This window comes from Canis lupus, chromosome 21, assembly GCF_048164855.1.
Source record: "Canis lupus baileyi chromosome 21, mCanLup2.hap1, whole genome shotgun sequence".
NCBI lineage: Eukaryota > Metazoa > Chordata > Mammalia > Carnivora > Canidae > Canis > Canis lupus.
The window spans coordinates 30,448,361-30,460,822 of NC_132858.1; the positions used below are offsets into that span (position 1 = coordinate 30,448,361).

Sequence of the window (12,462 nt, forward strand, 5' to 3'; positions counted from 1 at the left end):
ACCATTATTTCAAATCTTCCCCTTTCCCCAACTTTTCTGACCATAGCCTTCTGGTACACGTTGCTGTGGAGCCAAATTCTTATGACTGGCCAGTGAGGTCAGAACATCTCTTTCCATTTCTCAGGCTCTTTTGCCATTTGTGAAAAAAAAATTGGGTGTTTTTCTTGTTGGCTTTGTACTCATTCTGTGGCTGCAGCTCTTAGACTCTGGAAATCTTATCATGCTTTTGGCTTATTTCTGCTGCTTCTTTTGTTTTTGAAAATTTCCATGACAGTAGACAAGGAGATTCTAGTATATAAATTAAGCTTCTCCAAAGGATAGAGTTAAGGTCCAAGAAATAGCTCCCTGTTTAGTTCTTGGAATCTTGCCTTTGGCAAATGATTTTGTGCTTTATTGAACGAGACTTTGAAGGAAATGGAGTGTTGCTTAGGACATTGAGATAAGCAGAAATATGACACATTTTAGAGCTTGTAGTAATTTGTAATAATAAACTCCCACTTTACTAAAATGTTTAAGGGTAGAATATTGATGGAGGTGGGAGTGGGGACGTGGCTTTTTCACCTAAGAGATAGCTGCATGCTTTTGTTTGTAGGGCTGCATTTAGAATTGTGACCAGCGAGGTGCTGAGACCCTTTCTAGCTGAGGTTGGTTTGGAAACATGAAGAGAATTGAATTAGACCCATCCAGCAGATGGCTGGCCATGTTCCTGCCAGAATTAACTTACCTGCTTGTCAACAGTCATAACAGAGAAGTTGAGGATTAAATAGGCTCTAGGGAAGTTCTTTCCCATCATTTTAGTTAATCTTGTAGAACAGGATTTCTCAACCTTGGTATTACTGACTTTTGGGGCTGGATAATGCATTGCTGTTGGGGCTGGCCTGTACACTGTAGGAGATTTAGCAGTATCCACGACTTGTGCCCGGTAGGTGCCCGAAGCACTCTTTTACCCAGGTGTGACAATCAAAAATGACCCCAGATATTGCCAGACATCTGCTAGGAGCAGAATTGCCCTTGGCTGAGAACCATGGCTTTAGGTAAACATAAGGCACGTGAGATATGGCCACCTACGCTTTGAGGACAATCTGACAACTCTTCAAAATAATGTTATACTGACAGTCTTTCTTACAATGTATGTAATATGAATTTATTACTGAAAATTTTACAAACTGCAGATAAACATGAAGAATATTAAAATTTTGGGTAATTCTTCCATCTGATGTTTGGCTCCAGTCTTTTTTTTTTTTTTTTTTTGCCGGTAGTCTCCATGCCCTACATGGGGCTTGAACTCACGACTCTGAGATCAAGAGTCACATGCTCTACCAACTGAGCCAGCAAGGCCCCCCTTTTTTTTTCATTTTAGGGAAATAGAGTTTTTCTATAAAAATTTCAATTATGTGTACTATACTTCATTTAACTATATCATTAATATGTCTTAATATCATTAAGTATTCTTTTCCATCATATTTAATAGCTATGTAGTATCCCATAATCTACATGTACATACCGTAATTTATTCAAGCAAGCTTTTTTGTTGGATATTAAGGTGTCAAACTAGAATTCTTTTATTTGAATTTGGCTGGCTCATAAGTTTGCATTTATTGCTAAAAGATTTTGTTTATATGCCATCTTGAACAAAATCAAAAGAGATGCCTCTTTCTTAGATTTTTTTAAAGGTATATAGGTGTGTTGGGGGTTCTTATTTAATTTTAACTTGTTTAATTTTAAAATTATTACCTCAAGCTTAATAATCTAAAGCACAGGAGCAAATTCAGTCAGAGGTTATGAAACTTCTTTTAGCCTTTTTTGAACTAAATCTTAAAGAATCCAATGTATGAAAATGAAGGAGTGCCTTGACTGGCCTTGAGTCCCACCAGCTTGACCTCTCCTTTCTCCTACTGTAATGCCAGAGACACCTCTCTGTGGTACCTAAGACTCTACAAAACACTTTTTGAAACCCACTGAATAGGTCCTTTTACTTCTGTGATTCATATTTTCTCCTACTCTTTTCCTTAAATGTCTTTTAAGGATAGAATGTCTTCACTGAACAGTGAGATGATGCTGAATTTTAATTTAGACATTCAGTTCTGAGGGATCTGTATATAGAGTATTGGTTGGAGAGTCTAAATTAATCCTCGAGTTCATTATCCCCTTTTTTTCCTCCTTACTTCACCACCAAAAATAACCAGTAAAAATATATGCCCACTTAGAAACATAATGCAAACTTGGAGTTATCACAGTACTCAGTCCCTAAGCAAGTCAGGGAGGTGCTAATTAGTTTCTCAGTCACATTACAGAAGAGCTATCTTCCTCCTTTACATTCTTGTTTTTCTTGCTAAGTGTATCATCCTAGCATCTGATCTTTACCTCCATGAAGATAAGCTTAAAACCATAAAATAAATAGGAAATACAACTTACTTAACATTATTATGGGATTTCACTTTGAAATTTATTCTCTTGAACATAGGTTAGTTTAATAACATTTCTGTTTTACTGATCTAAGTTGGATGCGGTGTTGTCATTGTTTATTTAAAAAAAAAAAACTGCTTAGAATGTAATGCTCGTATCATAATAAGAAATCCCAGTTTACATGACTGCTACATCACAGCAAAGCTGAGTGATTCCCACATATGCTTCCTTGGCAGTTTTACCCCAAAGTAGCCATGGGATATACTTATAATATCATGCTTTGTTGAACATCCTTCACTAAAAGTTTTTAAAGTAGAATCTGTGGATACCTGGAGGGGTCTGCAAAGTCCTTTTGAGGAGTGCCAAGTCCAAACTATTTTTATGATAATACTAAGAATATATGACATTTTCACTATGTCGAATTTGCACTGATGATACAAAAGTAATGGTGGATAAAACTGCTGGAGCCTGAGCATAAATCAGGTCATTGTCACCAAACTATACAAATAATCATGGTATTCTTCACCACCGTGCACTTCCAGTTTAAAAAAAAAAAAAAAACTGGTTTCATTTAAGAATGTTCCTCAAAGCAGTAAACATTATTAGTTTCATTAAAACTCAGTATTTTAGCTCCTGTCTCTTTGATAGTTTGAAGAAGTGGAAACATGCATAAAGCCCTCCTGCTACAAGCCAGGCTATGGTGGTTGTCAAGGCAAAACACTTGTGTGATTGTTTAAGCTGTAGCTGAACTACCTATTTTTATCATGGACCATTTTTGTTTAGTAGAACAACTAGCAGACAAACTGTAGTTATTCAGGCTTGAGTTTTTAGTAGACATTTTCTCATGAATGAGTGAAGTGAGTGTCACTGCAAGGAAAACAATGGATAGAATTTGTTACTTATGAAAGTTGAGTTTTCAAGAAATTTAGAATTTTGGAAAAAGCTGTATCTGCCACTTTAATCCTGACCTCTTTCTATTACTTAGTCTTTTCTGATGAGATCAGTGGTGATATTCATGGGTATGATTTTTAAAAATTATATAATGAAATGTATCAACAGGAATGTCAGCCTGCATTACTCAGTGGGTCAGTATTTTCCACATGACCAATGCTTGATGTTACAGAATCATGTAGGATTAAAAGACCAGTAGTGCAAGCCAGACCAGCAGATCTATTTTATTCTATTTTTTTAAGATTTTATTTATTCATCCATGAGAGACACAGAGAGAGAGAGAGACAGATAGAGACACAGGCAGAGGGAGAAGCAGGCTCCTCACAGGGAGCCCGAGGCGGGACTTGATCCCAGGACCCCGGGGTCACGCCCTGAGCCAAGGACAGACGAGCCCCCAGGTGTCCCAGACCAGTAGATTTAAATGTAACCAAATATGAGAACTTTGTTGATACGACTTCAGATCCCACACTTCAGATCCCACACTGCAACGGACATTTAGGAGATCAGCACTTGTTAAGTTTTGGTGTTAAAATAGCACAGAGTATCCACAATTATTTGGAAAGGCTGGAAAAGACTCGTGCCCTTTTCTAACAACATATTCTTGTGAGGCCAGTTTTCTTCGTATAATTCTATAAAACAACATATTATAACAGACTGAATGCAGGAGCAGACAGGAGAATCACCTCTCTTCAGATAAGCCGAACATTAAAGAGATTTGGAAAACCGTGCCACTCTTCTTGATAATTTTTTGTATTGGAAAATAGAGTTTATTTTTTGTGAAATAATATTTATGTTAACGCATCACAGGTTTGTAGTTTTAAATGAATTAACCAATAGTTTAATTTTCTGAGTTTTAATTTAATTTTTTTTAATTTATTTATGATAGTCACACAGAGAGAGAGAGAGAGAGAGAGGCAGAGACATAGGCAGAGGGAGAAGCAGGCTCCATGCACCAGGAGCCCGATGTGGGATTCGATCCCGGGTTTCCAGGATCGCGCCCTGGGCCAAAGGCAGGCGCTAAACCGCTGTGCCACCCAGGGATCCCTAAGTTTTAATTTTAGTGTGATAAACGCCATAGCTGTAACAGAAAGTTCTGTGAGGTCCTCAATAATTTTTGATAGTGATAAGAGAACGACTGTCAGAAAAGGAAGCTCTGTAAAATTCTTGAGGCTTCTTGGAAGGACAGGAGTCTAACAAGGACTGATAGCTCTGCTGCGGTAGCTCCAGTACAACCCAAGGTCAGGGGTCACAGCTTCCTGCAGCCCGCGCGGCGGGACAGCAAGTCCCAGATACTGCACAGACGCGAGCTGGTGCTCGGGAGGCAGGGCCGTGGAATCTGGTTAAACTCTAGTTCACAGGCCACGTCATGGTTCTATTCTGTAGAATGTTTTTTCCCTTCAGGTTCTATTTTTAGGAAGTTAGCCACTCTGGAAATACTAAATATTTTTTTAAAGCAAGTCTGTGATTCATGATAAAATAGCAATCAAATGAACAGAGGGCCACCCAGTGGGAAAGTTGTTTCACTCCCCAGACTTCGGGCTGTCCCTGCCAACTACCTGGGTGCCCGGCGCCCATGGGGGTGACCTGGTCCCTTAAGGAGGTGGCTGCCCTGAGTGTAACGACAGGTGCTCCTTCACACGGAAAGGCTGAGATGGGTACGTGGGCTTGGCCCTCGTGACCTTGCTGTACCGATTCGGTACCTTAATAAGATTGTGGAGGTCACCTTGCTTCAAAATAGAAACAGCGGGAGGGAATGGACTCCTCGTGCCTTTGGCTGTTCCCTCCAAGTGTTTAGCCTCTTCCACGCCCCTGTTTATAACATGGCCGATTTTACACTTTCCTCTGTTTTCCATGTGGCTGCCACCCTGTGTCTTCTGTGAACTGTCTCTGCCCCCTTTTCCCGGCCTGCCATGGCAGTGGCCTGCTGTGCTGCGCACACTAAAGGACCAAATCGAAGAGAACACCGGCCACACCTTCAATTCCTTGCTCTGCAATCTTTACCGAGATGAGAAGGACAGCGTTGACTGGCATAGCGACGATGAACCTTCGCTGGGGAGATGTCCCGTCATTGCTTCACTGAGTTTTGGTGCCACACGTGCTTTTGAGATGAGAAGGAAGCCCCCACCAGTGAGTATTCTCTGTTTGTTTGTTTGTTTGTTTGTTTGTTTGTTTGTTTTTAATCTTTTTCATACCTTCTGATATTTTGTGAAAAAAGTAGAGCTCTTAAAAGCTCACGTTTTCAGATGTAGGAAATAGGAGTATGTTTTTTGTTGAAACGTTTTCAGCTGGTTGCCTCTCCGCTGGTTAACTCTGGACTCCCAAAGCAGCCATTCATTCATTCATTCATTCACTTACCCGACAGAGATTGCTTACCGTGCACCAGCACCAGGGGCCGTTCCCATTGGGTGGAAAGGACAGCCGTAATCCCGGTCCTCGGGAGACCCAGGATAGACAGATAGTGCTAATTATTGAAATATTGGAACCACGATGAGTGCTGTGAAGGAAGGCTTATAAAGGGAAGGCTCGAGCTAGTAGATGTGAGGTGGGAAGGATGCCCCTGAAGAAGACTTTAGTGTAAGTAAGGCTTCCCCGCGGCTGTGTTGCTGCCTCCCTGTGAGCGAACATTGTGAGCATCCTCACTCCCTTCTCAGCCATCTTCTGAGGCAGAGGTGAACCTGCAGTGCTTTCAGAAACAGGTATATATTCAAGCCAGATCACCAGAGGTGGTGGTCTGTCCAGGCTAGAGAAGCTGTCACTAAACTACATAATAACTTTAGTTTTCCATCCCAGCTTTTGCCTGTATTTCATGACATTTGAGGGACACGAAGACTGTTGATTTTCTCAAATCAAGGAAGTATAAGACTGTAGGACTAAGGGTAGTAGGAACTCAAAAGAGCAAACCTCTACCAGATTATCTTATTATCTTTGTGTCTTTCTCTAACCAAGGTTCGCAGCCATTTAGCTTATAACATTAAAGCAGACTCAGTCCGTGTGGAAAGGCTTATAAGGCTATGTTTAGAATATGACCTAATCCAGACCAAATAGTTAGTGTGTCAGTGCTCATGTCTGTTCTTCATCAGATATGCTTCTAAGAATATAGTTAATGGACTGGGCTCTTTCCCTGACATGGATTTCGGCTTCCAAGCATGGTATTTTGAAGCATATTGTGTTGTTTTGCATTTATGCCATGAAGCAGCTTTTGTTGGTATAATTCCCATTGATTAGGTTTTCTTTGCATTGTTTCTTTGGTCTGTGTTAGCAGGGGATTGTCATTTGCCAGTGACTTATTGAGTGAACTTGTTCCTGAGCACTTCAAAGAGACTTCACGGTTTCGCTGGTGATTATTAGCCTTCTCACATACCGGGAGTACCACTCAAGGAGCAGACAACCCAGCCTTTGCCATACTCTCTTCGGGTATGGTTATATTTTTTTACGCAGCCTTCTACTCAGTTAAAACCGAGTTAAAGAAATTATATGAATGGTTCAGCCTGCCCTTGGTAAGACTCCTGTTACGTGAATAGCAGAGGAACACCACGTGTCTCATTTTTAAGTTCAGATCCTCTTTTCAAGCCGAGAGTAAGAAACACCAACCTTTTGTCAGGCATGGTCATGGGAGCTGGGGCTGTAGCAATGACTGAGTAAGATGAAGTGATGTTTTCCCTCCTGGAGCTTATGAGCTAGCACATGCTAGTGTTGTGCCTTCCTACGAGAGTTTTCCTTCCAGCTCCAGCACATAAGCTGTGGGAGATCCACTATAATGTTTGGTACAATCCCAGCCTCTTGTTCTTTTCGGTTACTTTCTTTGTTGCCAGGTATTTAAGTGTCCAATTACTGTTTCTTTACACACATACATTCACCACCACCCCCTTTTACAAACATTTTTGGCCTATTTATAGATTTGAAGCCTAAGGATTCCCAAAGCGTGCTGTCTGGATAATTAGTTTTACTGTAGAAGCAGTTTCCAGCCATTAAGCATCAGCAGTGTTCTGGTGCCCAGAATACCCCTATTCCATTTCTCCCCCAGACAGCGGAAGGTCTTCATTTTCTCGTATAAAAACATTATTCGTGGCAACCAAGAGCTATTTCTTGGTAATATACCTGACTTATGTTCTAGGTTAATGAGTAGATGGATAATACAGCTACCACGCAGCCTTGAAGGGAACCATTTGGAATAAAATCTCAGTTTAAGAGGGAGACAGCCCATACTGAAGCTGTATCTTCTCAAGGCTTACAGTTTATTTTGATGAGTATAGTGAAAATATAGGCCATGAAATACTAAAAATGTGGTAACATCCCTCTCATTATTTGCCAGTAGCAAAGGAATCTACACTATACCTATGATGGCCGATATAATAAAAATACAGACCTCATAAGAAAATTCATCTGGGCTCTTGAAACTGAGTCGGCTGAGGCAACAGATTTGGGAAAAAACATAAAGGTGTCAGTGTCCTACCCCAGGCTGTTGACTCTAATATGTCATGGCTTCCTGTGTAATCTGAATTCCAATTGAGTTTATTGTAATTGTACATCCCTTCAACTCTGACGTTTGTTCAAGATGGGAAAATTGAAGGAGAATGTATTGGAAATTATCATCATGCGTTAGTGAATATGTTTAAAAGTGGCTTTTTACTCCCAGAACCTGTAAGTTCCGTTCTTGGGTAAATAAGACCCAAGTTTAAACTTCAGAAAGGACTCACTCAGGTTTCTTTAACTGACGCCAAACCTTAGGGCTTCATAAATCAAGCTAGACTGGAAGTACAGAAGCCTTTCTTTGAGCTGACAGCCTTAGAAATGCATGTTCGAGTACATCATCTTTATCTCATCATAATGATCCCTTTTATGAAGGATTGAAAGGAAGTGGTTATTGTGAATCTTCTTGCTAAACTCCGGTGAGGGCTCTGAGAGCATGACTCATGATTCATACAACTCAGGGTAAAAGCATAAATTAAAAAGTATAAATTACGTTAGCGTTCTGTGCAAAATTTGTAGGAGTCTGATTTTCTGTCAGGAAACTTAGGAACCCAACTTAGTAGGCCACTATAGGCTGTAATTTTCACGTCTGTCAACGAGACATTCAGAGTATGTTAGAGGTTGTGGGAGGGAATCTCTTTCAAAATCCAGTTCGTTTTAACCTATCGGAAGAGAAGCTAAATACCTGTTTGACTTGAGTCAAAGTTTCTCATCTGAAAGTGACACAGAAGAATCATGAGATTTTGTGTACTTTATTCAAGTATGCAGTTTTGAGACAGGAAAAGCATCCATTTGGGGCCATTTTGCTGTCGTTGTTGTTACATGCCATCCCCTCCACCCCTGTGGCAGCTGTCTGTCATGCTGTCTCGCACCTTCGGCAGGTCTCCGTAGCTGCTGATCATCTGAAGGCTGCCCCAGTTCTACTCTCTACATGGCCTTCCTCACAGTCGCCCTGTGCTGAGAGGGCTCGGAGCTCTCTGTTTCCTAAGTACCGATCCATGTACTTGGCCCAGCCAGCCTCATGTAGGCATCATCCCTAGGATAAATGTTTTGTTCCTCCAAGATGCTGATTCTTCTTCACTGTCCTCTAGTCCAAGCCAGTCAACTCCTGCTCATTCATTTTGATTTTAGAGTAAATTACCATTTCCTTTATTTTTTTAAAAAGATTTTATTTAGTTATTCATGAGAGACGCATAGAGAGAGAGGCAGAGACAGAAGCACGAGAGAGGCAGAGACAGAAGCTCCCTGCAGGGAGCCCCATGCGGGACTCGATCACGGGACCCTAGGATCATGCCCTGAACCAAAGGCATGCGCCAAACTACTGAGCCACCCAGGTGTCCCACCATTTCCTTTAATGATAACAAGGTACTTGATGGTGAAGTAAACTTGCCTGATCTTGCCGTTCCGTTCACCCATCTCTTCTTTTGTTAATTCAGTTAAAGACAGTGTGAATAGCACCATATCCACCTTCTGGCCAATGTCAGGATATACTATCTCAAGACAAAAGTAAAGCTTACCAAATATACTTTAGTGGACACTCTTTTAGAAACCAAGAACCTTTTTTTATTCTATCAAGCTGGGCTCATTAAAGTTTGTCTATACTCGTTGTCCCAGACCCAGTTGTACTTTCCAAAATGCATCGTGTCTCTGCTGTAAAGATTAGTCTGGTTCTTTTCCCAGCTAGCTTTAATTCTATCCTGAAAAACAAGCTGGAAAAGGAACTACAAAAGCCATTTGGCAGGCTGTTATTTCTCTGTCGGTTACCATGGAAACAGTGATGGCTGAGTTGGGGGGATATTAGATAATAGCAGGAAGTTTGTGATGTGCTGGAGGTTTAGATGCCAGAAGCCTTATTCTTCTAGCACATCACCCATGGATAAGCTCTGCCCTTCATCAGCTGAATCCTGAAAATGTGAAGGGCTTCTGTCCACCCAGGGTGATTGAGTTGAGGCAAGTTCAACATTTCTCAAGCCACTTCTTTTTCTAGCACCTTCTGATGAATGCAGACCCTGTCTATAGCACCAGAAGAGATGGTTGTAAAACCACTTCCAATGGTGGAGGCCGTGTGAGCTTCCCGTGGATTAGAGTTCCTAGTACCTATCTTGCTCGTTGGTTTTTTGCCCACTAAGGGGAGAGTGGAGTGTGAGCAGCTCACTTTGATCATCAATACTCCTATTTTTCCAGGACTTCAGAAGAAGTGAGGATATTAGAATCCAAAATACTGTAACACTGACTAGATTTAAGAGCTAGATAAACTGCACGGTGCAGTATTTCATGGAGCTGGCACCCCTCTGCTGCCGGGCCTGTCATCCGTATTTCTTAATCAGCCCCTCTACAGTTCAGAGCGTCTGTTCTGAGAAGTTATGAGAAATACTGGAAAGAAATTGTTGGTAGCTATGGTCTTTTTAATACAACCCCAAATGAAATCTAGAAGATCACTTTTTTATTTTGTTTCTGTCAAAAGCACCTATCCATCTCATTTATACTTTCTTCTTTTTTGTAAATGGGGTGATAATTGATGGCTATGTTATGGGAGCAAAGTTGTTGGAATAATCAGTGAATTTTTAAGCTGTTAAAAATGGTAGATGCCACAGTGACTTCTCAGATGTGGAAATCGGAAAAGGAAATGAATAGCCGTGAAAACCAAAATCCCAAGATTGCCTTGGCTGTGAAATGGGATTTGTTAAGGGAGTAGAAGGGAGACTTCGGGAAGAAGGTGAAGTGACCTGTGCATCAAGAATGTGGACTGAGTTTTTGAGCTCATAGCTCTAGAGCCGTTTAATGGTTTGGTTTGAGTGAGTGAGTGGATGGGTGGACAAATGAAAATGTACGTTTGAGCTGATAAAGCTGAGTAGTTCTGGTAGGACTTGAATTATCTTCAGACTCAAAGTCCTATAGGAATTGGAATCATCATTTGCTGCCTTGGGGCCTTGTCTCAGCTGGAATCCGTGCCCTGACTGCCACTGGAAGAATTAATTTTTGCCAAGGATCACCCAGCTTTATAGTGCTGCTGACAGTCCTTGTTGGAAGAACAACCTTTTCCAAAGTGATTCATCAGATTTGCATGTGCCATGGTTAGGAAGGAGGTCTGCTTCCAAACTTGGCTTTTTAAAATCGTGTCCCAATGGTAGAGTTTTTTTTCTCCCCTTGCCATACTCTTAAAAAGTATTCCTGAGCCTTCTGGTGATGTTCTCCTCTTTCCTAAGTGCTGTTTTCATGGTAGATGACTGCTTGCCTAGGGCGGAAGAGGGCTTAGTGAGGCTGAGGAAGGAGAAGGAAGCTCCACGCCAGAGCAGAGTGAGCAGGCGAGGAGTGGAGCAGGTGAAGAGATGGGGAGAGTGGGTGGGGGCCAGGCCGTGGAGAGGCTCCTGAGCCTCAGGAAGAGCAGATTTGAGATACATGAGGAACCACTGAAATGTGTGAAGCAGGAGAGTGACGTGATCTGATGGATAATCTTACCGTCTTACAGAGTCAGTTGCTGCTGTGTGGAGCCCGGACTAGAAAGGAGCAAGAGTGGAAGCCAGGAGACCAATTAAGAGCTTGTTAGTCCTCGTGCCTACCTGGCACCAAGGCAGAGAAGGCGGAGATGAGCAGGTGCAGGGACATGAGCTCAGAGGAGCAGGGATTTCTAGAAGAGGCATGGGAATAATGGTCTGAAAGTGTTCGTGTGCTGCAGCTCCCGGCTGTCTGGAGGTGAAAGATACAGTCACTTTCCACATGAGAGGCTTCAGGGATTCAGGATCCTGGAGATAGCAAAGTTTCCGTTAGGACACGCAGGACAGGGGAACCTTCAGAGCACTTGAAGTTGGGGGCTTAGGAGTGTTTGCTCATCGCTGACTGGGAATTCCGGGGCACACAGTGGAGGGGTACAGGAGGGAGAGAGTGGGGGAATTGTGTGTGATCAGCTCACGGGCAAGAACGGTTGGGGAATGAGTTATGTGGTTTTAATGGATGACTGGAGAACCCTGCACTTTGGCTGGGGCCTGGGGTCAGCGGGATGTCAGACGTGGTGGAATTTGTTCTTGTTTGCCTGCCCTTAGACGAAGGAGAGCATTTGTTTCTGGCGCTACAGTGTTGGCTGGGAGCTCTTTCCAGATAGCAGTTCCTTTAAGTTACATTTCTTGGAAATATCCTACCAAGAATGGAATCATCATTACATCGAGTCTTCTGGTTGCAAATGCACATTCAGTGTTGCTAGATGACTGTAATGAGGGTAAAGCCATGTTTATTTTTGCTGAAGCTCACTAACTCCTTGCTCCCCTGCTGCCCCCAATACCATGCTGACAACAAGTCTGAACAACAGACACTGCCAGCAGTATTTCCCTCCATTTGCCTTTCCATGTGTTTCCATCCAGAAGGACAGGCAGTTCTGCTAGTCTGGTCCCCCGTGCTAAGGTTTTAACAGAGCCTTTGTTGTGAGGAACAACTGCCCAGACCTCCCAAGCAAGACCTGGGTGAGGTCCTGCCTTACTGAACTATTGAGATCACTGAGCATCGCTGGGATATGATGCTTGATCGCCCGTACCAGTCCCTCACGCCTATAGTATTCTCATTCACCTCATCAGAACCTTCACACCAAATCAGTGCCAAAAATCAGGAAAGAGTTGGATAAAAACCCAAGGATTTGTATGTGGC

At 42.2% G+C, this 12,462-nt stretch overlaps 1 protein-coding gene and 1 non-coding gene across 7 annotated transcripts in view; one reads left to right on the forward strand and one right to left on the reverse strand.

Annotated features, from left to right (window-relative positions):
* The window catches only part of ALKBH3 (alkB homolog 3, alpha-ketoglutarate dependent dioxygenase), a 34,887-nt gene that overhangs the window by 11,570 nt on the left and 10,855 nt on the right, over nt 1–12,462 (forward strand). For 4 of the 6 annotated variants that reach the window (XM_072791191.1, XM_072791192.1, XM_072791189.1 and 1 more), the window contains exon 8: nt 5,275–5,484. In XM_072791191.1, coding sequence (XP_072647292.1) covers nt 5,275–5,484 — 210 coding nt within the window. Of the gene's footprint in view, nt 1–5,274; nt 5,485–6,616; nt 6,772–12,462 lie in introns of all 6 variants that reach the window. The other 2 variants (XR_012014063.1, XR_012014064.1) reach the window with 2 other exon arrangements.
* TRNAK-CUU (transfer RNA lysine (anticodon CUU)) lies at nt 1,266–1,338 on the reverse strand. The gene has a single exon. It is a non-coding gene; the product is annotated as a tRNA-Lys (tRNA).